At 51.1% G+C, this 24,460-nt stretch overlaps 12 protein-coding genes across 12 annotated transcripts in view; 8 read left to right on the top strand and 4 right to left on the bottom strand.

Moving 5' to 3' along the window:
* Window positions 1–1,347: 1,347 nt before the first annotated feature.
* ASPVEDRAFT_718613 (uncharacterized protein) lies at window positions 1,348–2,426 on the top strand. The gene is made up of 4 exons (XM_040816138.1): window positions 1,348–1,594; window positions 1,669–1,957; window positions 2,013–2,096; window positions 2,151–2,426. The coding sequence occupies exons 1-4, from the start codon at window positions 1,445–1,447 to the stop codon at window positions 2,306–2,308; spliced, it is 681 nt and encodes a 226-aa protein (XP_040668979.1). The 5' UTR covers window positions 1,348–1,444; the 3' UTR covers window positions 2,309–2,426.
* Window positions 2,427–3,106: 680 nt separating this feature from the next.
* Window positions 3,107–4,192, bottom strand: ASPVEDRAFT_42727 (proteasome maturation protein). Its single transcript, XM_040812650.1, has 3 exons — window positions 4,105–4,192; window positions 3,582–4,014; window positions 3,107–3,509 (listed from the first exon to the last, which is right to left on the bottom strand). Exons 1-3 carry the CDS (start codon window positions 4,105–4,107, stop codon window positions 3,445–3,447), a joined length of 501 nt encoding a protein of 166 aa, XP_040668980.1. The 5' UTR covers window positions 4,108–4,192; the 3' UTR covers window positions 3,107–3,444.
* Window positions 4,193–4,367: 175 nt separating this feature from the next.
* Window positions 4,368–5,322, top strand: ASPVEDRAFT_42728 (mitochondrial 37S ribosomal protein uS12m). Its single transcript, XM_040812651.1, has 3 exons — window positions 4,368–4,865; window positions 4,964–5,064; window positions 5,120–5,322. The coding sequence occupies exons 1-3, from the start codon at window positions 4,448–4,450 to the stop codon at window positions 5,183–5,185; spliced, it is 585 nt and encodes a 194-aa protein (XP_040668981.1). The 5' UTR covers window positions 4,368–4,447; the 3' UTR covers window positions 5,186–5,322.
* Window positions 5,323–5,633: 311 nt separating this feature from the next.
* Window positions 5,634–7,209, bottom strand: ASPVEDRAFT_134725 (glycosyltransferase family 15 protein; the record flags this gene model as incomplete). The annotated part of the gene is made up of 4 exons (XM_040807162.1): window positions 5,634–5,899; window positions 5,957–6,245; window positions 6,296–7,102; window positions 7,159–7,209. The coding sequence occupies 4 exons, from the start codon at window positions 7,207–7,209 to the stop codon at window positions 5,634–5,636; spliced, it is 1,413 nt and encodes a 470-aa protein (XP_040668982.1).
* An 845-nt stretch (window positions 7,210–8,054) lies between these two features.
* ASPVEDRAFT_42730 (deadenylation-dependent mRNA-decapping factor PAT1) lies at window positions 8,055–10,772 on the top strand. The gene is made up of 3 exons (XM_040812652.1): window positions 8,055–8,262; window positions 8,359–10,572; window positions 10,632–10,772. Exons 1-3 carry the CDS (start codon window positions 8,120–8,122, stop codon window positions 10,753–10,755), a joined length of 2,481 nt encoding a protein of 826 aa, XP_040668983.1. The 5' UTR covers window positions 8,055–8,119; the 3' UTR covers window positions 10,756–10,772.
* ASPVEDRAFT_42731 (uncharacterized protein) lies at window positions 10,767–11,353 on the top strand. Its single transcript, XM_040812653.1, has one exon. The coding sequence runs from the start codon at window positions 10,834–10,836 to the stop codon at window positions 11,164–11,166; it is 333 nt and encodes a 110-aa protein (XP_040668984.1). The 5' UTR covers window positions 10,767–10,833; the 3' UTR covers window positions 11,167–11,353.
* Window positions 11,354–11,747: 394 nt separating this feature from the next.
* On the top strand, window positions 11,748–13,574 carry ASPVEDRAFT_719475 (NAD-dependent epimerase/dehydratase family protein). The gene is made up of 4 exons (XM_040816145.1): window positions 11,748–12,148; window positions 12,207–12,441; window positions 12,508–12,964; window positions 13,029–13,574. Exons 1-4 carry the CDS (start codon window positions 12,120–12,122, stop codon window positions 13,421–13,423), a joined length of 1,116 nt encoding a protein of 371 aa, XP_040668985.1. The 5' UTR covers window positions 11,748–12,119; the 3' UTR covers window positions 13,424–13,574.
* Window positions 13,575–13,725: 151 nt separating this feature from the next.
* Window positions 13,726–15,089, bottom strand: ASPVEDRAFT_84675 (putative oxidoreductase; the record flags this gene model as incomplete). The annotated part of the gene is made up of 2 exons (XM_040817581.1): window positions 13,726–14,856; window positions 14,913–15,089. 2 exons carry the CDS (start codon window positions 15,087–15,089, stop codon window positions 13,726–13,728), a joined length of 1,308 nt encoding a protein of 435 aa, XP_040668986.1.
* Window positions 15,090–15,221: 132 nt separating this feature from the next.
* ASPVEDRAFT_42733 (putative G-patch domain protein) lies at window positions 15,222–16,201 on the top strand. The gene has a single exon (XM_040812654.1). It carries the CDS (start codon window positions 15,276–15,278, stop codon window positions 16,032–16,034), a length of 759 nt encoding a protein of 252 aa, XP_040668987.1. The 5' UTR covers window positions 15,222–15,275; the 3' UTR covers window positions 16,035–16,201.
* A 95-nt stretch (window positions 16,202–16,296) lies between these two features.
* On the bottom strand, window positions 16,297–18,724 carry ASPVEDRAFT_134619 (Sec1 family protein; the record flags this gene model as incomplete). The annotated part of the gene is made up of 7 exons (XM_040807151.1): window positions 16,297–17,383; window positions 17,434–17,900; window positions 17,955–18,157; window positions 18,217–18,363; window positions 18,426–18,513; window positions 18,582–18,619; window positions 18,694–18,724. 7 exons carry the CDS (start codon window positions 18,722–18,724, stop codon window positions 16,297–16,299), a joined length of 2,061 nt encoding a protein of 686 aa, XP_040668988.1.
* Window positions 18,725–19,243: 519 nt separating this feature from the next.
* On the top strand, window positions 19,244–21,745 carry ASPVEDRAFT_134328 (ATP-dependent RNA helicase SUV3; the record flags this gene model as incomplete). Its single annotated transcript, XM_040807115.1, has 3 exons — window positions 19,244–19,417; window positions 19,507–20,606; window positions 20,671–21,745. The coding sequence occupies 3 exons, from the start codon at window positions 19,244–19,246 to the stop codon at window positions 21,743–21,745; spliced, it is 2,349 nt and encodes a 782-aa protein (XP_040668989.1).
* Window positions 21,746–23,812: 2,067 nt separating this feature from the next.
* Window positions 23,813–24,460, top strand: part of ASPVEDRAFT_718946 (uncharacterized protein) — a 1,581-nt gene continuing 933 nt past the window's right edge. Inside the window, exon 1 of the mRNA XM_040816142.1 lies at window positions 23,813–24,460. This exon is cut by the window's right edge and continues 1 nt beyond it. Coding sequence (XP_040668990.1) covers window positions 23,940–24,460 — 521 coding nt within the window. The 5' untranslated portion in view covers window positions 23,813–23,939.

Below are 24,460 nucleotides of genomic sequence, written 5' to 3' on the forward strand. Positions count from 1 at the left end.
ACTTGAGACTTTGAGAGGAAAAGATATCCCAAACAAGTTCGAAATTCGCGAGGCTTTCGGAGCCATTGCAAGCAGCCGAACCAAGCAGCTCACACCCCCTTGTATACTTGCTTATTTGGTCAGCTGGGAGTTTTATGCTTACCGAAACCTAAGCAGGCAAAGTGACATATTGAAGAGGAAGAACAAGGCCTTGATTGGCATCTACAACAATTGGAAGACGAGGTCAGTTACCGAAGACAGATGCAAATCCCTGGCAGGTGCATTGGCCAGCCATGAATGACCGGTGAGAGAAGCCGTGGAGTCAAATATCTGAGAGCGCGGTATTGCTCGAGTGTTCGAACTGCTGTTCACTGCCCATGTGGCGTCGGCTTGATGGCTCTTTGCCGTGTACGATATACTACAAGATTCGGAATATCTACCGCGAAACTGGAGTTCGAGGAGGGGCCTGATTCAATAGATCACTACCACTGGAAAATAAATATAGTAGCTTATCCACATTACTAGTTACGCTGTTGCGAATTTGTGATGTGTGGAAGGGTGGATAACCTTGCAAGCACAGGGTCGGCATACTCAGATTAGGGGGTCGATAGTCCACTCGTGAATAGTTCACAATTAATAGGGAAACCTCTGCTCCTCTCCATTTGTTAATGTTCTTATATTGACGAAAATACCAACGAGTGTCATGTCAGGCGCATGCTATTATTGGAGGCTCCGCGTAGGAGGACGATCAACAGCAAATAAAACCTGTCTCCGGGCTATCTGCATGCAGCACGGCCAATCTCAGCATGTCACCACTTGCAGTCGGGATTACAGTAGCTACAGCCCTCGCCCTGCTTACAAGAACAAGAAAAAACCGTTGAACTTAACCTCGAGATAAATCTAGAACAAAAATCGGCGGAACCAACCTTGGAACCCCGAGCCCAGTCGTGAGCAGGAGACCGAAATTGAGGCCAGTGGCCGCCAGCGACCGAACGGGATTGGTGCCCAGCTCCACTCGCCCCGACCTTCCAGGTTCTCCTCCCTTTTGGCTCTCGCTCTCCAGCCTGTCTCAGTCTCCGTCTCTGTCTCAACCTCAGACCTCTCTCCCTCTCTGCTTCATCTCGCCCAGCCTCCTGTGAGCGGTTCTTCTTCACTGGAGTCTCCCCGATCGCATGGCCCTGAATATCATCCGCCGAACAGCGCTCACATAGTTCGGTTCTGGATTTGGGTCATCTCGCCCCCATTCGGTCGGCGTTCTTTCCCTGCTTGAGGATCTGATCGCTGTTTCTCATCCGCCCGCTGGTTTCGCTGCCGGCCCTGGCAACACCTCCTCTCCCAAACCCATCTCCGCAGCGTTGGCCAGTTTTCAATTCTGCTTATCACCTTGTCCACGCCAGTCAGCATTTCGATTGTAGTTGCGAATTCTCCGCTTGAAGGAACAACAAGACTATGGCTTCAAAGGATCATGCGCAGGCGGACGGTCCAGACCCTGCCACAAGTGCGGCTGAATCGATATCCGCCGCCCCCGAACCCTCACAACCGGTATTTAGCACAGCTATCGAAGCGGACGACAGTGCGATCAAGTCTGCCCCGTCTACAGACGCTCCGCAGGAAAGTACTGCGACTGACCCCTCGAATACGAATACCACAGACAATCTTGATGTCTCCGTACCTAACCCTTCACACCAGAGTAATACAGAGGCAGTTCCTTTGGCCACCGTATCACCAGGAACAGAGGAGCAAAAGATAGCAGCAACAGCGCCCGAGCTATCATCCGATGCATCAGTCAAAGAGCCGGAGCCGGAAGAATCCGGACCTTCCTTGACAATCGTCCTGCTGTTAATAACGGGCACGCGATACCCCATCAAAATCGATGCAAACTACTTACGGAAAAGAGATATCACTGTGGATAATAATGATCCGTTTGCTATGAGCGTTTACACTTTGAAGGAGTTAATCTGGAGGTCATGGCAGGAAGGTATGGTTTGATTTGCGAAAACGTGATATGGGTGCAGCTAACCAATGCCTCTTAGATTGGGAAACCCGCCCATCATCCCCTAGCTCTATCCGCCTAATCTCGTTCGGAAAGCTACTTGACGATAAATCTCCCCTCTCAGGTATGCGACGCCATACTCCGTTACGCCAAACATCATGCTAATGATAGGATACAGATTCCAAGTTCAGCAGCGACGCACCCAATGTAGTGCATATGACTGTTAAACCCCAGGAGGTCGTTGACGAGGAGGACGCCAAGGGTGGTAAGACACAGTACTCCCGCGATCGAGACACCAGTGAACGGAGCCCACGGTGTCGCTGTGTTATCCAATGAAGAACGGAGACGTTTGTACACATAGCCGTAGACTGCACTCTGCACATTACCCACCGGGATAGGGCCGATTTCAAGGACATTTCTCCCCCAATCACCTCTGCATACCGGCAGAGGTGCGCCAACCAGTTCAACCTATCTGCCGTCTCTACTGCGCCACATCCATCCAATCCCTCCGGTATTTGGGTTCTTCTCCCTGTCTATCAACACCGAGCTTGGTTCCGCCTCGATTCTCTGATATGAGGTGCCATGCCTCAGCCGCTTATTCATTGAAACTTGGGATGGCGTTACGGCTTTTGACCTTCCTTTCTAGCGTTTTGCCGATTTTATTTTCCAGTGTGTCGGCCTACTCGCATATCCCTTTCTTGGCATGGTCTCAGAGCTGGCTTGACTGGATTCGCATTTACCATGTTTTCAGTACTACCACTACTGCCTTATCCCTGAGTACCGCCCTATATACCCCATTTCCCTGCAGACTTTTCTCAATTTCTTCATTTCCTTTCTCTTTTCCCTTGGATTGAAATCATATATCCCGTGTTATGTTCTTGTCTGCTTTATCATCAGGGCAATTTCATACATGTTTTTTTCCTACCTACTTTCTGGGACTTCCCTTTTCCAGTTCATTTATCTTCTTTTTCTTCTGATATGTTCATCTATCATCTGGTCTTTGGGCCAATGTATGCTGCCTCTTGGGAGTTTCTGGTCGCAACTTTCCTGCCTGGTTAGTTAGCTCTAGTTAGGTGTGGGCAAGTATGGATGCTCTTGCAGCAACTTCAATCTAAAGTAAGGAAACTTGTAGCTGTGCCCACTGACTGCATCCAGTCAAAGATCGTATTATCATGTGCTAGCTAGTAGCTGCATAGTTTGAATCCATGGTCTTGCTCAGATCTGTACTTATAGCTGCGTAAACAGCACTGAGCGTATAGTAGGATGTTGTATGTTTCGCGTAGGCATGGACACTTCATATCTAATCTATTACCCGCACGTTTCTGCTTTTTACAAATGTAAACAGAATCCATTATTTTCGATTCCGTACCGTGTAGTATTGATGTGTCATGACGTGAAAAGATGCATGGATGATTCAATTATCGACGGAACAATCCATAAAGACCCCCTTCCCCTCAAAACTACCCACTAATTTAATCCATCCGCAGCCGCTTCTCCATCTCATCGTGGAAAGCAGGTGGTTCCTTGAATTCGTCTCCTACATGAGGAAAACCATTAGCCTCTATAATACCCTCACAGAAAAAAAGAAGAAGAAAAGAGAGTAACAAACCCTGGAAAACATCCTCCCAGCCAACTTCCGCATCTCTTCCCCCAAGAACAAGGATGTCCTCATGCAGATTCCCGCCCTTATTCCCACCAAGCACAGCAGGCCGGAATGTACCGTCGCGAACAATCTTCAGCTCCATACCACGTCGGACAGGCTCAGCAATCCCATATGTGCGGCGAAGGCCCTCCATCTTCAGTGCATCTTGGGTTTGACGCCACGCGAGGAGGCGGGCTTCTAGTGGGTGTGTGGAGGTTGCTGTAGCCGGTTGGGTGGATGGGGCACCGCGGGGGGCTTGTAGAGTGATGTTGTCACGCAGGGTGTCGGGGAGACCGGGAGCGGAGGGAGCGCCTTTTGAGGTCTGGGTGTTGGGGACGTGATGGGTTGATGTGTTGGTTGTTTGGGATGGGTGTGACGAGGGAGGGGCGAGACGGAGAGACTGTTTTCAAGACGTTAGTGGTGGTTGGTCTGGATAGACGGTGGACATAGGCCTTTAAGTGGTTTGGATGAGTTGATGGTGAGAACGGACCATTGTGACTGAAGATGTGGTCGTTGGCAGATATTCTCTATTCGGAAGACTGAGCAAGTAAAGTATGATCTGTTCAAGACCTGGAAAGTTGAGGAATGATGTGTTTGAGAGGCGGTGGATATCGAGCTTAGTTGAGGTCGTACCCAGCTCGGAAGTCAGCCAGACAGCCAAGGCAGCTCCCAGAATGGCGCGTCTAGCTCCTCGGGACACCCAAGCAGACCAACTCCGCAACATACACCAGTTGTGTCACATGACCTACCTGTGGGAAATTATCTCCAGCAGCAAGCCGACATTCGATCATCCAGCAGGATTAACAACACCAGTCGGCCCCCGATACACAAAAATGCCGTCCCTCTTCTCCCCCCTGGCGCTTCGCACCCTGCGGACTCTCGTCCAACGGCCAACCATCCCCGCGGCTTCCATAAAGCCTACATCCTCAGCTCCCCGATTCCAACCCATCCTCCGCACACCCTCCGCGGCGCAAGCATTCGCATTCGCATCCGCAAAGCCCCCGGCGATTCGCCGATTCTCAACATCTCCTTTCCGCCAGGCAACTTTTAACCAAGTCCGCCGCGGGTGCCGGACTTCGCAGGCCGCGCGCCGCTCCCGTTCCCCTGCGCTTATCAACCGATCTCAAATGAAGGGCGTATGCATGAAGACTGGTATCACGAAGCCCAAGAAGCCCAATTCCGGTGAAAGAAAGACGGCTCGTGTACGCTTGACTAGTGGAAAGGTTGTCACGGCTTATATTCCTGGTGAAGGTATGTCAATTTCGTGCCTATCTCCGCTCGCTGGCTGGGAGCAGTTGGCTCGAGCTGTGGTACTTGGTTGGTATGTATGTACTAACGAGTCTGCGTAGGCCACAATGTCCAGCAACACAGTGTCGTTCTTGTTCGCGGCGGTCGTGCGCCGGATTGTCCTGGTGTGAAATACCATCTGGTGAGAGGGGCTATGGACTTGGTATGTTTTGGTCCTTATCGTCCTCTATATCCACTCTAACCACAATTCTGTACAGGGTGGCGTTGCCAGCCGAGTAAATAGCAGGTCGAAATACGGCACGAAGAAGCCCAAGAAGGAGTAGATGATTAATTATGGCTAATTGACTGGATGTTACGGGAAAGAGTCTCATGTCTCGATTGGCGCCATTGTATTATATCTGGAATATTTAAGTGTTGTATCTGTATACATATCATCCAAACTACACAGTTGTAACGGAAACTTCATTACTTTAGTTTGCATATCATACTTAGTATATGTGGAGTTCTATAAAACAAAAGTCACCAATCTGACCCTAAGTGGCTTAATATGAACAATGCATAAAACCCGCCATCTGAGCCCCCAATTCCCTTAAACACCATTGTTTGCGCATAAGTTCGTCAATATGTATATCCGAAAAAATAAAACTACACAGTAGCGCCAAACCCCGAATGCATGGTGAGAATATAAAGATCGCTAAATGTCTCCAATATCGAGATGGTCCAGATAATTGCGAGCCGCCGAGAAGAGCACAAACTTCCGCCCTCGCGAGATTATGAGTTGGCCCGCGTTCGAGCTAGTCTATCTCTCTCCCACTCATCTCTCTCTTTCTGATATCGGTCCCAGAATGTTTGGCTTTGCCTATATAAATGTTGTCCTCCTAGAAGGGCGTGGTTCCGCGCCCGGGGATTAATGGCGATGATTAAAAGGCCGATGAAGCCTGCCAAGAGAATAATCCTTCCCAGTATTGACAGCCAGCCGTATGTATTGACACCATCAGGTAGCGGAATGCCGTTAGCTAGGTAGTAACGAGGCAGGCCTGTGTACAGAAACATTAGCCGAAGACGCCGACAATTACAAGATAAAGAGAACTCACATGATCCGTCCCTCCAGTCAAAGTTCCCTCCTGGATCGCAGCTGCACCGTAGATCCATCCTCAATTGTTCATCGTGGGGACAATGAGTGTAGGGCATATGAAAGTAGGCGATTTCATCCCAAAACTGCAACTGCTCCCTCTTGAGAAACAATCCGGCGGCGATTGAATGAATAGGTGCGTCGCCCCATCTCTCATAATAGAAGCCACCTTTCCGGTCTAGGGCTTCGAAGTATTCAATGTATTCCTTGGATCTCAACCAGTCCAGGCTTCCGATCTCAAAATTCGACCACTATACATGCATTAGCAGTAAAAGCAGATCCCAAGGCAGTGGGCACTTACGAAGTGACACATGTTGTAGTTTTTACCATTATCGTCACTCAAAAATTGCATTGAGTTTCCTTCTGCAATATGTTCAGGATGCTCGTTCATGAACTCCTTCACGGTGTCCCAAAGTGTTGGGACGGTGCCTGGATATTCAAATAAGCTCATTACGAAGCTATATTTCTTATCGTTCTCTTTCATGAACACAAAAGGGTCATATGGAATGTCACAGAATAGTTCTATGCCTGGTTCCACCCGCCAATAGAACTCATATTCCAGAAGCAGAGGATGACGGAAGAAGAAACCCGATTCGTAACGACACATATGTCGGTAACTTTCTAAGTGACCGTATATGATCTTCTTGTCACGCATATCTTCCCGCACTTCCCTTGCTTTATCCTGGTCAATCCAGTCTGGATAGGACCATTGCTCCGGCGGGATCAGGCCATAACGGGGGGTGCCAGATACCAGGGAGGTTGTGATGCGGATAAAATCGTCGTCAAAGGGCTGGTCATTCAAGAATACCCAATCATAGTGAAATTTGTTGTTGAAACGGTCCTCCACCTGGCGAATGGCTTGGGAAATCTCCCATATGTCCGTATTACGTGCTAGAGTCACAAATGTCGCGTTCGCACGGCCGCCAGGGTGAGTAGCAGCAAATCGCATTACCTCGCTACTTGAATGTCTATTCAGTGTATATCCTCCTAGCGATTCAGTCTCATCGGAGGGTGGGGAGTGCACTGAGGGTTGGGGAATGCCACCAGAGCCCTGTTTTGTGCCGGGGAGAGGAAGCGAACGTCTTGAGAGGAAGAAAATGGCCACTCCCTACATGATTCAGGTTAGCCTGTAATACCCTATAAGGGGAATGAGGTCAAACTAACCAAGATGGCGAGTATAAGATACCGCGTGTACTTCCCCTGTGTCGGCGCCATTCTTGGTGCGACGTGCAATCAGCGCACGAAGGATGGCGACTCGAGACTAGAGCAAAGATTCGTGGTATTCAATGCAGGCCCATGGAGCTTGTGAGAAAAAGTTCCGGTTACACCCAAGATTTGATACCGACTTCCAGGAAGGTTGAGCCCTCTAATATGTGCGGTCCTTCCCGGAGGTCCCGCGCGACAGGTTGGATTGCGAAGGGCGTAAAGACGGGCGGACTCGGCCCTTAGTGTGTCGGACCAGGCAAATTTCCGAGTCAACGTATAGGGAGGAAAGTGTAAGTTTCCTATGAGACAATTGAGTGTTGTTGGGCCTCTCGTTAAAGGGGAAATGGGTTGACAATGTAAAGGAGTTTGGTTGCGACTGCGGCCTGCAACACTGGGAACTGAGCCAGCTCCGCCACCTTATTGGCGGGGCGGCATAGCATACGTACACTTCCCATTATAAACTCAAGGACCCAGAATAATAGGCAGTGAGCTCAAACCCATTGGAAATATAGCGCATATATTATGTCTTTGCGCGTCCGATGCAGGCCAAATTGGGCTGCTGTTGGAACTTGAAACCCGTTTTGTCCGCAGTACATCTGATATTAATTAAGTGCCTAAGGCATTAACACCTATCACTGGACCCAGCGACATATTTTTTGCTGAATTGTACCCTATTATTGGAGTAGTTTGCTCGGAAGCCATTTAACTCATTTATGGATTGTCTACATGCAGTTCCGTGCACACATGTGCGCCAGGGAACCCAAACAAGGCAAAAATGAATAAGTAGTTGGTGTACCCTTAATGCCTCAGGCAGAAAACATCGTGACTTGACTTCATCCCGCACCACAATTCTTGGGAATGCTAAATCTCCCGCATTCACCCACCACTTCCCCTCTCCCCATCCACCTCCTTGTCGAATATGTCGTTCTTCGGCTTCGACACAACCCTTCCCAGGGACCGAGTTCCCCAGGACGGACAGAGGGGGATTTTCGACACACCCGACCCGTTTGCTGAGGTCGCCCGCGCCCAAGCAGCGGCGCACCACGGCGACGACAACGATGTGTAAGCGATACCCACCCAATGCTCGCTTTTTTGGTCGCCAATGAGTACCTAAATATGGCGTTTTACTGATACGTGTACTTTTCTGGATGACTATAGCCTCAATTTCGAAGATACCTACGATGGGCTAGGAGACCAGCTGGACGAGGATCAGGATGCCTTCAACCAGGATACCTTCGGCGAGGTGGACACCGCCCCTGTCGGCAAGGACTTCGACTTTTTTGGGAAGACGGCGCAAGTCTCAGACGTCATCGGAGAGGAGCAAGTCCGCTACAACCTGAAGAACCCTCAAGCACCTGCCGCTGCTCCTGTCACCGAAACCAAGACCACCGTAACCACCGGCGTAAGCGCGTTACAGCAGCCAAGGCGAACAGGATATGAAAAGTATAATGATCCCGGTTATATTCCGGATCTCCAAGCCAAGTCCAGCGTCTGGGGCCTGCCAAACAAGTCAGAACAACCGGGGCTTCAAGCTACGTCGCAGGCAAGAAAGATGATGAGTCTCGAGGAGGTTGAAGCGCAAATCCGGGGCCATGGTGTTCCACCGATGCCAGGTGGACATCAAATCCCGCTACCTCAGCAAATGGCCGAACCCCCTCTTCCTCTCCAAAGGCCTCAGCAGATTCTCAACCTTCCCGAGGGACTCCCGCATGAGTATGAGTATCTGCAAGCTCAGTATGGAAGAGGTGTGCCGCCACAACTGTTGCATCCGCAGACAATGGGTCCGCAGCCCTTCCCTCATCCGGCTCACGCTCCTAACGCCCCCCTGCATCTTCTTCAAAATCATAACGCTCCCCCACCGCATATTGCGCCTCAACAACCCCAGGCGATGCCCCCGCGTGGTCAGCATCCACAACAGGCCCCGCAACAGCAGCCCGTGCAACCACCGCCACAACATGCCCGGGGACCAAGTGCGCACTTGCCGTTGATTACTAACCCACAGCAGTTGATGGATCTGACGGAAGAACAGCGCGTAGCGTACCTCATGGAGGATGCTAAACGTGCAAAGCGAAATCACAAGATCTTCCTTCTATCCAAGGGCAATGGGCTGATGACCCCCCAAGATAAAAATTTCATCACCCGTATCCAACTACAGCAGCTGGTGGCACAGGCTGGAAACATGGCTGACACCGATTCGGAGGCCGTTTTGGCAGAAGACTTCTATTATCAAGTGTACAGCCAAATCCGAGGTGCACCCCGGCAACACCCCCATCAGCCTCTCGGCCACTTCGCACAGACCTATTTGCTCCAAACCGGCAATCGCGTCGGTGGCCATGGGTCGCGCAAGCACGCCCACACTGGGGATAATCACATGCAGCGTATGCAGCAACAGGTTCAACGTGCAGTGGAGGCCGCCAAAGCGAAGCCGAAAAACAAGCAACTCATTATTGAGGGTAGCTTAGGAAAGATTTCATTCGGAAATGCTAAAGCGCCGAAGCCCTCGCTGAATATCAAACGTCCCGAGAGTTCGGAAGGTGGCAAGACTACCAAGAAGTTACAAACGGATTTAAGTCTGAGTGACCGCAAGTCCATCTTGACGAACCTCGAGGGGGTCTACAGCACTTTGATGGAATTGGAGGATATGGAGCGCACGATGCCTCCCCCACCCGATGAGAACGATCCCGAGGCAATTCAAACACATATGGAGTGGCGTCAAAAAGTCCACTCGCTCAACCAAAAGCTGTGGCAGGACCTGAAAGTCATGGAGGCTATTGTACCAAACTCCAACACCCCTCACCCGTTTATTGCGTTCCTCTCTTACCCCAAAGGTAAGAAGGCCATTCCACGCATATTCCGTCATATCGATCAGGAACAGCGGATCACCATCCTCACAATGATTGTCGTGCATCTCGACACTCTAGACGTTGTTCAGAGAGCGCACCCTACGCCCGGTGAGCTCCAGCCGTCCCTAGCCGTGAGGGAAGCCATCGATCTATTTTCCCAAGCCGTTATGCCAAGTCTCCTTGGTTATGTTAGCGAGGCCCCCTTCAATATCATCATCGGACTTCTTGGCCTGGTCATTACACAGACCCATGTGCAATTTGTTGCTAGGACACGAATCGGTCTAGGAATCTTAACCATGCTTCTAAGCAGAGCAGAAATTGTCAAGGAAGCTGGGCAAGCAAGTGAGAATGATTGGCAACAATGGGTCGAGAAATTCAACGTCTTATTCGATACACTCGAGCCTATTTTCAGCGACGTTTTCCCCAACTCTATCAATGCTGGTGATGATATGTATGTCTGGCAATTCTTGGCCGCTACTGGAATTGGAGCAAGTCCGGAACAGCAACAGCGTTTGGTTATCGCCGTCAAGTAAGCGACTTACTGTCTTTTCATGTTGGAGGCCATTTTGCTAACTACTAGCTTTTTAGGGACCGTGTTATGGAAACTGTCACGCACAGCAAGACACTTCCTGCTGACATGGCTAGCCAACGACTTGGAAACGTCAACCTCTTTATGCGAGCTATCGGGTTAGATGTTGAGCTTCTCGGTTAAAGAGTGCCCCCAAAAAATCGGGATTGACTTCGCACCTTATCAGTTCTTCGCTCCACATATGGCGCAGTGCATGTAATAATGTGCAATGTGGATTATTGGACCATGTCTATGCGCCTCTCTGCGCACGACCGGAGTACAGGTGTAGTCCTGTTATTCTTGACAAAAATGTGCCTCCAGGGATTTACAACCCCTAATTTCTTTTTACTCCTACGTCGGGGAGGGACGCCGGGGGAGAAAGGAAAGATAGGAAAAGCCGGAAGGCCTCCAGGCTACTTTTGGCGCACCATACTCTGTACAAACGAGCGGATCTGCGATTCTACGGAAAGGTCTTATTGCAATGTGCTTCAGCCTGGGTTAGTCCTAACTGCACCGGATTTGCACAGTACCGCCGTAGCGAGCATCATTATCTAGTTCTTTTTTCTTCTATCATGAGCAATCTGCCTACCTAAGTTTGTGCTTGAAACCCGTAATTATCTACAAATTCGAGAAACAATAACCAACCGGCTGTTGTATTCCAATGCATGTCAGTTATATTAGTAGCATCGCATGTTCTGATCCGGAGATGGTGCGATAAAAAAAACCACAACATGAACCAGCGGCAAGGCCTGACAATGTGCATTATCGCTCCTCTTGTCTTGTGTGATTGGGCACGGAAGGCGAAGACCCCTCGGACAATGGACACGCCAGGCCCACCCAGCAAGTGGAACTTGACCCGCCACAGAGCTGGAAGTCTGGAAGCCCGGCGCTATTATTGGGACGACTTCCTGGCGAAGACCGTGCGTCTGGCCCGAGAGCCCAATTATTCAAGAGCATGCTCTGCAAGATAGGGACTGTCCTCAGTCGAACTATGTCGAGCTTCAATGGGTTAGCGGGCTCCAATATAGGTGTCTGATATTTCTATATCCTTTTTTCCTGATACCAGGGGGAAAAGCCCTAGGGAATTAATCAAACTGGTGTTGATCGTCGTGCATTGCAGAGGAGTACGTATGCTGCCGGTGTTGCGGTGCCGATCCATAAGGATGCGGTTTCGCCTTGACTGGGGGGCATGGCGATTCTTGATCGAATTTCGGGACAATTGTTTGTTGCAATTGTTGGTTCAGGTCGAAGAAGAGGACCTGGCTGTGGCGTATGATCGGTGACAGCGACGCAATTGGTTAGAGAGGCATGCTGTTGTGCCTGGAAACGGACAGTTGTAGGTTGATGAGGGGCAGACAACCTTCCTCGTCCCCCCACCATCGAAACCATCGATTGTCATTGCGGTCTTCCCCTTAAATATCCCGCCATCCCCGCTGTCCTCACCGTCTTTTTTTGACTGCCATCCCTCTCTCCTCTGGTCTTCTCGTCCTTGTAACTACACCTTCATCATGCCTTCTGGATCCGTTCTCGTCACCGGGTAAGTTCTCAGTCTCTGAAACGACACTGACAGCCGCTAATCTGCCCCTCCTTCACAGTGGCACCGGCTACATTGGCTCCTTCACCACCCTCGCCCTGCTGGAGGCTGGCTACAAGGTTGTCGTTGCTGACAACCTCTACAACTCCTCTTCGGAGGCTCTGAACCGCATTGAGTTGATCTCTGGCAAGAAGGCCGAGTTTGCGCAGCTCGATGTCACCGACGAGGCTGCCTTCGACAAGGTTTTCGAAGCCCACCCCGACATTGACAGTGTCATCCACTTCGCCGCCTTGAAGGTATGCCCAACCCTGTATTCGAAACCGAATTTCCCGTTCCGAGACTCACCCTTTGCTCTGCAATAGGCCGTCGGCGAATCTGGCGAGAAGCCCCTCGACTACTACCATGTCAACGTCTACGGCACCATCTGCCTCCTCCGCTCCATGGTCCGTCACAACGTCACCAACATTGTCTTCTCTAGCTCCGCTACCGTGTACGGAGATGCTACCCGTTTCCCCAACATGATCCCCATCCCCGAGGTCTGCCCTCTCGGCCCCACAAACCCCTACGGCAACACCAAGTATGCTATTGAGCTCGCCATTACCGACGTTATCAACGCTCAGCGCAACAACGCCACCAAGGCAGGCAACGAGGCTGAGGCCACCAAGTGGAACGGCGCTCTGCTGCGCTACTTCAACCCCGCTGGTGCCCACCCCAGCGGTATCATGGGCGAGGACCCCCAGGGTGTCCCCTACAACCTGCTCCCCTTGCTCGCCCAAGTCGCCACTGGCAAGCGCGAGAAGCTCCTTGTCTTCGGAGATGGTAAGCTCCTGACTGCCTTAACGAGGCCCGGCAAATAAATATCATCAGCTAACCCTATCGGCAGACTACGCCTCTCACGACGGAACCGCTATCCGCGACTACATCCACATTCTCGACCTTGCAGACGGTCACCTCAAGGCCCTGAACTACCTCCGCTCCAACAACCCCGGTGTGCGCGCCTGGAACCTGGGTACCGGCCGTGGCAGCACCGTCTACGAGATGGTCCGCGCCTTCTCCAAGGCCGTCGGCCGCGACCTCGCCTACGAAGTCGCTCCCCGCCGTGCTGGTGACGTTCTCAACCTCACATCCAACCCGACTCGCGCCAACGAGGAGCTCGGCTGGAAAGCCCAGCGAACCCTCGAGCAGGCCTGCGAGGATCTCTGGCTCTGGACTGAGAACAACCCCCAGGGATACAGGCAACAGCCTCCCGCTCAGCTGCTGGACCAGCTCAAGAAATAAGTGGGGAGAAAGGAAGACAGGAATAATTTAATAAGATATCTTGGGAATTGAATGAAATGTTTTGGGAGATCTATTCATTGCATGAGGTTTGGTTTAGTTTTAAAAGTGGAGGATGGATAGATAAATATCGCATGGATAGCGAAAATGATCTTTTCGATTAGATGGAATGGAACGAATTTCTTTTCTTTTCTTTTTCCTTTTCTCTTGATCCTTTTACTCGGACCATGGATTTCTTAATATAAATATATATAATAGCCATTCATGTCTGGGCTGAACTCATTTGCCGTTTCTTGATCGTATAATTATTTATTTCCATTTCCCCTGCGGCTTCTTCTCGATCCAGCCTTTTGCTCTTTGGCTCCGGATGCAGCAGGCTTTTGAGTTTGGGTTTGAGCTTTCGCCTTTTCATTTTCTTCCTCCACCTTCTTCTGCAAAGCTCGCAACACAGCTCCCTCCTTCTCCCTCTCCTCGATCTGTTTCTCACTAGCCTCCCACAACTTCTTACCAACTTCCTCATCCGTAACTTCCTTCCTAGCAAAATCTACCTCCTGGCACTCTTTCAGCATCCACCCGCCGGTTCCGCGGCCGTATTTTGCCTCCATCGCTGCGTACAGGATAGTTTGAGCCCCTTGCTGCGGGGATTTGAGAATAAGCCACCATATTGGCCAAGTAACGAGATATGCTAGCAGGCCCACGAGAGAACCGCCAGTGAGCCAGCGGCGGGTTCCGGGTGTGCGGGAATGACCTGGGTCAACGAGAACAACGCGGGCAGAGGGAGGTTGACCATCGGGGCGTTTGAAGGCGTTGAGGTGCTTTTGAAAAGAGGTGGCGAAAATCATGAGGGAGATTTTGCTTAGACCGAAGATGTTCTGTTTCTGAGGCTGGCGGGGCTGTTTGGATGCTGTCTTTTTAGAGGCCGGGGTACGCTTGTTAGTCGTTTGTCTGTGAATCGGGATGGTGTCTGCGTCTAGCTGGGAGAAATCCAGTTTCTGTGCTCCGATGTAGCTTGAACACGTTGTCATTATCACGCGGACGTCACGGTGGGGTGGCTGAACTCGGAGCGCTGGGCTGAGGATGCTGAGTAGATGGAAGTTCGCGAGGTAATTGACCTGCCATTCCTCATTTATTCCGTCCATTGTGACTCTTGGCTTGGAAGGGGTGGGATCCGCTGTGTTCGCACAGAGAATAATCATGTCGAGTCGACGGGGCGGGACATTATCGATCCATTTTGTCGCAAAACTTCGAATGGAGTGGAGAGAGGAAAGGTCTACCTGCTCTGCATATATAAGCTGGTTTCCCGTTGACTTTCTCAGGTCGTCGATATAGTCGACGAGGAATATGTCCGATTGGGAATGTTGGGTGAGGAGGATGATTTGGGCGCCGCGGGATGCGAGTTCGTAGACGACGCTGGCTCCAATTCCGGAGGTGCCTCCCTAGTGACTATTAGCAACGGCCGGGGTGTACATATATAGCTCGGAAATTAGCATACCGTCACCATCACGACCTTGGAGTGCATAAGCCGTTCGGAGTCATTGCGCGCACCACCGAAGTAATACTTCAAGGCTGCAATAACGAGGATGAATGGCAAGATCTTGAGAATGGTGTACGAATACGGGATGGAGGATAAACCCTCGACGATGCCCTGGGTGATTATAGGGATGGGCATGTCGGCTGGAGAAGTTGGTGAGAGTGAGTTTGTCGTGTGAAGAAGAGAGAGAGACAGGCCGAAGGGACCTGAAGCTTGCGAAACATCAAAATAGCGGCCGATCTCCCGCCACACCAAAAATAGGCGGTCGACGCAGCATTTCCCTCCTCAGGAATGCTTCCAGTCTCGACCTGCACGCCACTAAACATGTCAAACTACGAAGATGAGGACTACTTCCTCCCACTCGAAGACCAGCGTGTCTTCGGCGCAGGCATAACCCGCAAACGCGTCGCCTTCGTGCGGTCCTCAAACCATGAACTCTCAACGCTCACCTCGTCCGCGCCCAGCACCCCGTCGAACGCGGGGGCTAGTATAGCGAATACATATCTCTCGATCGTTATGCCGAAGCCGTCATCCTCAGCTTCGGGTTCAGACTCGGCCGCGACCCCAGTATCTCAATCTATAACCGCAGCAGAACCCAGCTCCGACACAAACGACCGCAGCCACTCCGCCCCTCCTCCGCCTATTTCAAATCCAACCTGTGAAGTCTGCAAACTCCCGCTGAATCCCTCCGAAACAGAAGCTCATAAACCTCATGAATCCTCTATCGCGCACCAAGTCTGTCTTGCTCATTCTCATCCGCCCTCTCACCTTGACCGCACACGGCATGGACTCCGCTATCTCGAGTCTTATGGCTGGGATCCAGATAGCCGGGTAGGCCTTGGCGCTTCTGGACGAGAGGGGATTCGAGAGCCTTTGAAGGGGAAATTAAAGGCCGATACGGTGGGGCTGGGAGCCGCTGTGCCTTCGCCGGCGTCTGTGGATAAGAAAAAGAAGGACAAAGTTCAGAAGTTGGATGCGAAGCAGGTGAGGAAGGGCCATATGGAGGCACGGAAGAAGAGGGAAAAGCTACAGGAGATGTTTTATCAGGATGAGGATGTGCTGAGGTATCTTGGCGGGGCCTGATTTCTATTTTATTTCCCTATACGGCGTTGCTATTATGGTTGGTTGCCATTATGTTCTATGATACCCCATGTACTATATATGATTATGATAGTTATGATTAATAGAGTTGAAAGGCTGCGTGAATATCAGCTTAAGGACAAAAGAAATATCAATTGAATCCCGCGGCGCCTTATTGCTTAAACAACCCTAAATGGTATCACAGGAGCGCGGCTAAAAACATAAACAGTAAATGTGGTTCCAGACGCCAAAGTTTTGAACGATGCTACCTGAAGAAACGATGCTTCTTTTTCTCCTTTTGTTCTTTCGGAGGTTTCGAGCCCGTAATGGGTGGCTTTTGGGGAGACGGAGACGGCCCCAAAGACATTGCCCCCATTGCGGCGGCAGGGGGTGCAGGGTTTGGTTTCTTCTGGGGGGCGGGCTGGGGTGGCGGGGTGTCTTTCTCAAATAGGTGTGCGGGTGCGGTCGGTTTTGGTCGTTCGGCAGGAATGTCGAGGCGTCGCCTGTCTGCGCTCAAGTCGCTGACTTGGCGGAGAAAGAGTCCAGGGGTAAGCATGTGGGAAGTGGCTAGGAAGATGTCCTTCTTGAAAGCGTCAGATAGTTCGTAACATGTTCGCGCTTCCCCATATGTGGCACCTCCAGCCATGAAGACAATGATACGTTGTCGCGGCTGCTCTCCTGCTGAGCGTGTTCGTGCCCAGGTAGGCTTCGCACTTCGGAGGGACGCTTGTGCAAGAGTATCCTGCTGTGCTGCCATGCCATCGGCATCAGCGTGCGGGCGAGTCGGCGGGAATACAGATGGGTCGAGCGTGCCCCGAATAACGTCCTCTAACATCATTTTAACGTTTAGATCGTACCGCGAGAGGATCCCTTCGTCGAATTCGGACTGCACAGGAGGCTTTCTGTTAAACAGCGGTTGAACAGGAGGCTTGTCATCCTTCAATTGCTTGTCAACTCTCGCACCCAGTAGTTCGAGATTGGAAATCACTTGTCCGTCCTGCGGTCGAAGATTCGCATGGGCCATGAGTTTTCTGATGTCGCTAGGAAGTAATCCGTTGCGGTATATAATGTAAAACAGTAAGAGCCGTAGTCTATCGGTGTGGATGATGGTGTCATCATCTAATAGTTGCACAAGCTGTGATGCTAATCCCTTGGCCTTCTTATAGTTCTCATCGAGGCCAGTTGCGAGGCTTTGTTCAACTGAGCTAACTTCGATCAGTTTGTGCTCCTGGAAAAATTTCATGCACTCTTCTGCCATGTTGAGGTGGAGGGTATATGCGTCTCTGCCCTCTTGAAAGTCTCGGAGACCAGCTAACATGTCTTTGATCATACCCACATCCGCTTTGTCGTTGCTGAACCTAGTGAGCGACATACTGAGGAAGATAGAAAGGGGGGTACATACCCATCCGCAAACTGCGGGTTAGCTGCTCGAAACTTGGCAAAATCTTCGCCCAGTTTACCTAGCACGTCCTTCATATGCATATGCCTGTACTCAACCCAAACCCTATCATGGTCGTTTATTTCCATTTCTTTTTCTTCCTGATTCATGGAGCCCTTGTTTAAAACCATCTTGTATGTAACCTTATCCCCTTCCTTTATTGGGAGCAAATCGTGAACCATAGACTGGTAGGTGAACTCATGGATCAAAGGCGCGAATAGATCCATCGAGCGGTCTACTACCAATAGGACACCGCGCGGCCTCGGAGATTGTGGTGGGAAGCCGCGATTAAACTGCGCGAATTGATCTAGCTCTTCTTGTATGAACCGTGCCAAATGCGAGCATAGTACACTGGCTTCATGAGTAGGGGTTCTGGGCCGATAATATCTAATTACGGGGTATTCTCCCAAGGTTGCACAGATGGACACAGCCTGCAGTATCCGTTAATCCACGCATACTCCGTTAGAGATGGGGAAATGTCATACTTTGTGTGCCAGTGTTGCTAGGTGCTGTCTGATCAACTGGTTGCAATCGGGATGGAACAGAACCGGGAAACTCCAAGGATCGCGAAACGTGACAAGACGCGATTCCCTTGGGAAGTAGTCGATGCTAATGGTTTGGAACCCCGCAAGCTGCTCCTGGACCATCTGCGATCGATCAAACCTAGCGCGCAGCGCCGGATCGAGAACTGGCAAGCAATGTGAGAATTGGGCGCAACTCGCGACACGCAAATAAGGGTTCACCGACATGACGTCCACACCAAGTATGATTTTCTATACCTCTTCCTCTCGAAATCGGCTAGAACACAGTCGGTGATGTGTGGGAGAGCGGACAGGATATAAAGGGCATCCATCGGCTGGTTGGACTGCCGTCTTTCTTCGATCTGTTCGATATCTGGCAGTGGAGCGCGTCAGACCATGCATTCTGTTGCTATGACCTCAGTAGGGTGAACTTACTGGTGACATTCAGATTGAGGATATCATCTTCTTTAACCGCATTGTAGATCAAGTTCCGACTGGCTTCATCCAACACCAAGACCTTCCACTGCAGATGCCCAACGTCAGTTCCGTCATAGATAAGGAGGGGAAAGGCGGGGGGAGCCTGGATCGCACATTGTTGCCTCCCGTAGAGCGAATCGTGTTCAGGATAACTAGTTTCAAGCAAAATTAGCACCCGATAATATTGGAGGGCCTCTCCCTCGGCCCAATTCGCGGCATGACTTACTTTCCCGCTGGATGTCGAGGAACGAGCTCATAGTGGCCAGCCGGCAGCCCTCAGGAGGGGTTGCAGCTCTTTGTCTCGGGCTGGACGGGGGATACGGCAGGTAGCGGAGTATAAGTGTGTGGGAAAAACAAGAGTGAGGCAACAGAAGGGTGTTATTGAACAGGGTGTGGTAAAGGAGGAGTGCTGTTTATGAAACGTAGCATGGCTCCAGAGAGACCGGAGATCCCCACCAGCTCTGATGCGGTTGGCGGCGGCTCCGACTCCGATCTCCCGTATCGCCAAACGCGGTGAGGAGGCAACTTTTCATGTTTGCGACTCAAATTTCTGGCGGCTTTTTCGACAGCTTCCAATGTGGTCTTTACTGATGCATACCGCCTGATTTTTTGTTCTTTAGAATATACGGTGATTTGCTTAGCGTCCATCTTCCGTTGATTATTGTGCATGAATTACTTCGGATGCGTGGAGCGCCTCCGATAAATTCGGCCCTGTGCTGCGCCCTCGACAAACAGCTTCATTCCATCCCAACTTCCCCAAAGACGGCCCAGGAGTAATGCAGCCATGGTCCAGCAGAGGCAACCATGGCCTGTCATGTGCCATCCGAGTATCTCTGCGCCCTTTCTCGCGACCATTCACGACTTCTTCACCATTTCAGCGTTCGAAACGTGCGCAAAAGCCAGAGCGGTTGGAACCACGAAAAGCTAAGAAGAATACGGTAGGTACAATTGTATGATATTATTATGCGCGGCCGTCTTCGTTTGGAAATATGCTGACGCTGGTTTCGAATAGACCGATGGCACCGACAATATCGACCAGAAGCTTATGTACCCCGGCAAATTACGGAGGAAAGCGATGATGGCTGAAGATTTCCCCTCCATTGTCACAGGCCTGCTTCGAGAAATGAAAGCAGAGGAGTCAGTTTCATCAGATCAAGCCCCAGACACATGGAAGCGGTTCGAGCGCTCCATCTTGAATGCTTGCAAAGCTAGCGACAGGGGAACGGGTGCCAAACAAGGCTCCTTAATCCAGGTGAAGAACACAATGCAAAAGACGTACCTCAAATCTGGTGCCCGGGCATTAAAACGTGAATTGGAGTACATGCTGTACGCGCAGGAGCTCGACACCAAATTCTCAGAGCCAAACCTACAACAGCAGCAAAAAATTGCGGACATGCGATACCCAGCGGAATGGTACCCACAGGCGCGCGCTATCCAAAGAACTATCCATTTACATGTTGGGCCCACGAATTCCGGAAAGACGTACGCTGCGTTGAAACGCTTGGAGGCTTCAAAAAGCGGCTTTTATGCAGGGCCTCTGAGACTCCTTGCCCAAGAGGTTTATCATCGCTTTCACACAAGTGGAATTCCGTGTAGTCTTGTCACGGGAGATGAAGTCAAAATCCACGAGGGTCAAAAGTCGGTAGTCGTGAGCAATACCGTGGAGATGGTTAACTTAGGGCAACAATACGAAGTTGGTGTGATCGATGAGATTCAGATGATAGCTGACCCGAAACGCGGTTGGGCTTGGACTCGTGCTCTGTTAGGAGCACGCGCTACAGAGCTACACCTGTGTGGAGAGGTAAGAGCGGTCCCTCTGATTCGGGAGCTTGCGGCCCTCACTGGGGACAAGCTGGAGATACATCGCTACGAGCGATTGAATCCCCTGAAAGCTATGGATCGGAGTCTGAATGGAGATTTGAGAAAACTTGAGAAGGGGGACTGTGTGGTCTCTTTCTCCCGAGTTGGGATCCACGCCTTGAAAGCCGATATTGAAAGAGTAACGGGACGACGGGCTGCTATTATTTACGGTGGATTGCCGGCTGAAATTCGTACCCAGCAAGCAAGCCTTTTCAACGATCCAAATAATGATTATGACATTTTGGTAGCAAGCGACGCCATAGGCATGGGCTTGAATTTGTGGGTTCCCCTCTATTATATCACCCCTGTGTGGTTTTATTTTCCCCTTCCTAACTGCTTGTAGGAGCTGCAAGCGTATCATATTCGAGACCGTTGTGAAGAATATTCCAACGGGTCTTTCCAGGCTCAGTGCCTCCGAGATCAAACAAATCGGTGGACGGGCTGGCCGATATCGGACAGCGGCACAACACAATGATGATAAAAAGCGCCAGCAGGATACATCCAATGTTGGTTATGTTACCTCGCTAGAAGAAGTTGACTTGCCATATATCCGCAATGCCTTGGGTGCTGACCCACCACCGCTCAAAGCTGCGGGTATCCATCCTCCCGACTCCGCGCACGAGAAAATGGCGGCCTACTTCCCACAGAGTGTCTCACTAGAATATGTTGTCAAGCGACTGGCGGAGATTTCCCAGACAAACCCCCTATTTTTTATGTGCGATATCGATCAACATCTGGAGAATGCTGAGGTCATTGATGCCGTGCCCGGCCTGCAATTTCCAGATCAGTTAACATTCATGGCTGCGCCTATACATGCACGAGAACAATCCGGGCGTGATGTGGGGATGGCATTCGTGCGCTGCGTTGCAGAGCACACAAACGGCCGACTTTTGGACATTGACGATGTCCGGCTTGAGATCCTTGAAGAACCGGTATCTGGAGAAAAGAATTACATGCACGAGTTGGAATCCCTACATAGATCTGTGATTCTCTACACCTGGCTCAGTTATCGTTTTGGAGGTGTCTTCACAGATCGGACACTGGCAGTCCATGTGAAGCAACTCGTGGAGGAGAGGATGGTAAGGGCATTAACCGAATTCTCGGCGAACAAGAAGCTTCGGAAGGATGCCTCTTTGCGCCGCCAGATTGCCTTGCAGAAGCAGGTCCTTGAACAAAAGCAGTTCATGGATGCAGGCCAGCAAGTCAATCCACCGGATGGACTCTATAACCCGGATGTGCTGGATGCGTCTGGTGCCGAGGAATCTGCCGCCGAAATCGATCCAGCGGACGGCGATAATTATGAGGAAGAATCTGAACGGAACTCAACTGCACCCGAGGGCGAGGAGGGTGCCGCCGTTGGTACCACAACTCGCAACCATGACTACGAAGAGCCAGCACCAAGGACCGCCACCAACTAGTCCTTTGCTGCAATGTACACTAACATCAACCAGGCCCGTCAGCCGGTTGGCTTCATGTATTATTCGTCCGCTGGACTTTTCCCCTGTATATTATGTACTCTATACTATAGATTTCCCTTCTATTGACCATTCATCATTCTGCCTCTCCTCCCAGAAGTTTATCATGATCTTCAATCTTCAAGGAAACTTGCCACTACGTTTTCGTACTTTCACTGACAGGATCTTTTTCAGTAGGAACTATGTCCAGCCACTGAAATCATCCATTGGAGTAACCCCGCTTCGCTCTCACAAAGAGAAGGGTGGAGAGTGATTCTTGCGGCGTTGCTGTTTGCTCAAGATTGAGATTTGTGCATCTTGAACCGGAGAATTATCACCAGTGACAAAGGCCTGACCAGTTTCCGCAGCGACAAAACATTGGTGGAAACTGTCGTCGAGGAATCGTTTCATTCAAGACATCCGCTGAGTTGAGCCTGCACTGGTTTATTCTGCCCCATTCCCAACATCTGCCTGGCTCGTCTTTGGCGTTACCTGCCACTTCATCCGAGTGGCCGAATCCAATTGACAGAGAAGCAATTGATTTTGCCTTGTTGATCAATGACTTGTACTATATAACTCCAGCAGCGGCTTCTTGCTTGGAGAGGGGTCAAAACCAGCCACCTTGTGTTGTACTCTGCATTAGCCTCTAGTGGTGTTTCGAATCATTCCAGACCACTTCCCTGCCTTCTTTGCCCCTGAGTCCTGAAGCGGGGACGCTCGCTGACCGATATTTGTCGATACCTTTCTAAACAAGGATCTGGACAAGGATCTGAGGGAAGAGTCAAGGCATGGAGTCGGGGTACTCCCTCCTAGTATAGCACCTTGGCTGGAACAAAACAGGAAAACCACGGACAAGCATTATGACAAGGACAGATGTTCCCGTCCGTTCCTGGACTGGTCGAGAATCGAAGATCACAGCTGACAAGTCACTATCACGGTCCAGGTAGCATAATGCCTGCCCTAATGCAGGTTAGGCCGCCACTCTGGAGGACACTCCCAGCCCCTCTTATCCATGCAATGTGAACAACAGGGATAATAATAGGTGAGACTCATCGCATTAATCTCCTGGGCGTGACTTCATCCTGACAGCATGGAAAGGGTCTTATCGCCGTCGAGGGGAGGTGATTTGGCGGCGGAGATGAGATGTCTTGGAGGCTGCCAACCCCGCTGTTTTGGTCTAGCCGCTTCTGCGCAAGCAATTTCTCGGTCCACGGTTTTCACTCCTTCATCTTTCCATCCTCGTCCAATTCCGCAACTTCCCAGCCGAATGTCTGACTTTAATCTATTTTAGATGATTTCCAACGGTCGAGAACTCAGAGTTCTGGGTTCCCCGTGCCATGGCCCGATTCCTGGTGGCACAATGCTGGAGCCCAATGTGACACTGCACCGCCAGGGTAGCCCTCATGGAGCCATGATTGATGGACAGAGATCATGATTGTCGAGTTTACAATGGACCCGCTGCAAGTGACGTTCTCGATGAGCAGGTGCCTTGATTTGGCCACGATACTCTCCCGAGTAGATCAGTACCTGCCGTCTCAGTGAGCACACATCTCGACATACCTGTAACCTGGGAGTGTGCTTTGCTCATGAATCGCAATCTGGCCACCCCAGACCACGTGCCTCCGCCTGGTCTCTCCCCAGTTTCCAGGGTTCTGATTGTTTCCCTGACCACGTATCGAAACCTAACCAGGCACTGGCTGGAACTTGATCTATCAGGCCCAGCCGCCAATGCACTGTCCGACTCTAGCTTTGCACTAAAGCTGAGAACAGACCACTCGCTGTGCTTTTCGGATCCACTTCATGCTGAAGTCGCTTACCATCTTCCAAAAGGGTGTTGCCTCGGAGAAGGCCCTGCCAGGGAAGGCTGCTATTGTCATGATGATAGCGAGTTGGCCATTTGTTGACCAGTGAAGGGGGCTGATGGCATTCTTTCCCTCCAGCCCTGGGCGAAATGATAAAGAGCGTCATGTCTGCCCTAACTTCTGTGACCCCGTTGTTTGTGCGAGCTTTCCAGTTGCCCAGCAAGAGCCTCTGCAACCCACGGTCGTTTCTCCTGTTTACTTGGTTCACTGCCGTTACTACTTAACTTCGTTCATATCCTACTTGGATAATAAGTACTGCAAGCTCTTGACTTCTTCTCGTTCAAACAGGTCTCATCATGAGGGTCAACCCTACCTTGCTGCTGGCCACCACCCTTGGTGTTGTGACGGGTGCCCTTGCAGCGCCTGCCATAGCCCAGGCTGAGCGTGGCATTGGATTCCCTGGGTCTGATGATGCCGAAACTGAGCTCGGATGGGGTCACGGTGGTGACCATGGTGACGGTGACCATGGTGGGCATGGGGGTCACGGTGGTCACGACGACGACGACGACGATGATGACCACCATGGCCATTGGCCTCCTCCCACTTCCACCCCATGTGAGACTGATACGGAGACTAAGCCTCCTCATCCCACTTGGACGAAGCCCCCTCACCCTACCTGGACCTGGACAAAGCCTCCTCACCCTACCTGGACTCCTCCCGAATCCACTCCTTGTGAGACTGATACAGAGACTCCTCCACCGGAGACTACTCCATGTGAAACCGATACAGAAACTCCGCCCCCTACCACAGAGACTCCCCCGCCCGAGACTACTCCGTGTGAGACCGACACAGAGACTCCTCCTCCCACTACGGAGAC

The sequence above is a fragment of the Aspergillus versicolor genome (assembly GCF_001890125.1).
Source record: "Aspergillus versicolor CBS 583.65 unplaced genomic scaffold ASPVEscaffold_6, whole genome shotgun sequence".
In the NCBI taxonomy this organism is placed as follows: Eukaryota; Fungi; Ascomycota; class Eurotiomycetes; order Eurotiales; family Aspergillaceae; genus Aspergillus; species Aspergillus versicolor.

Excerpts from the sequence above, each read along its gene's own strand:
- ASPVEDRAFT_718613 (XM_040816138.1), top strand. The coding sequence starts at position 1,445 with ATGCGCAGGCGGACGGTCCAGACCCTGCCACAAGTGCGGCTGAATCGA. Across the intron at positions 1,595-1,668 it reads TACAGACGCTCCGCAGGAAA|AGTAATACAGAGGCAGTTCC; the intron begins GTACTGCGACTG and ends CCTTCACACCAG. Across the intron at positions 2,097-2,150 it reads CGATAAATCTCCCCTCTCAG|ATTCCAAGTTCAGCAGCGAC; the intron begins GTATGCGACGCC and ends GATAGGATACAG.
- ASPVEDRAFT_42727 (XM_040812650.1), bottom strand. Across the intron at positions 3,510-3,581 it reads CTGGGAGGATGTTTTCCAGG|GAGACGAATTCAAGGAACCA; the intron begins GTTTGTTACTCT and ends TTCCTCATGTAG.
- ASPVEDRAFT_42728 (XM_040812651.1), top strand. The coding sequence starts at position 4,448 with ATGCCGTCCCTCTTCTCCCCCCTGGCGCTTCGCACCCTGCGGACTCTC. Across the intron at positions 4,866-4,963 it reads GGCTTATATTCCTGGTGAAG|GCCACAATGTCCAGCAACAC; the intron begins GTATGTCAATTT and ends GAGTCTGCGTAG. Across the intron at positions 5,065-5,119 it reads TGAGAGGGGCTATGGACTTG|GGTGGCGTTGCCAGCCGAGT; the intron begins GTATGTTTTGGT and ends AATTCTGTACAG.
- ASPVEDRAFT_42730 (XM_040812652.1), top strand. The coding sequence starts at position 8,120 with ATGTCGTTCTTCGGCTTCGACACAACCCTTCCCAGGGACCGAGTTCCC. Across the intron at positions 8,263-8,358 it reads CACGGCGACGACAACGATGT|CCTCAATTTCGAAGATACCT; the intron begins GTAAGCGATACC and ends GGATGACTATAG. Across the intron at positions 10,573-10,631 it reads CGTTTGGTTATCGCCGTCAA|GGACCGTGTTATGGAAACTG; the intron begins GTAAGCGACTTA and ends CTAGCTTTTTAG.
- ASPVEDRAFT_42731 (XM_040812653.1), top strand. The coding sequence starts at position 10,834 with ATGTGCAATGTGGATTATTGGACCATGTCTATGCGCCTCTCTGCGCAC.
- ASPVEDRAFT_719475 (XM_040816145.1), top strand. The coding sequence starts at position 12,120 with ATGCCTTCTGGATCCGTTCTCGTCACCGG. Across the intron at positions 12,442-12,507 it reads TCCACTTCGCCGCCTTGAAG|GCCGTCGGCGAATCTGGCGA; the intron begins GTATGCCCAACC and ends GCTCTGCAATAG. Across the intron at positions 12,965-13,028 it reads GCTCCTTGTCTTCGGAGATG|ACTACGCCTCTCACGACGGA; the intron begins GTAAGCTCCTGA and ends CCCTATCGGCAG.
- ASPVEDRAFT_42733 (XM_040812654.1), top strand. The coding sequence starts at position 15,276 with ATGTCAAACTACGAAGATGAGGACTACTTCCTCCCACTCGAAGACCAG.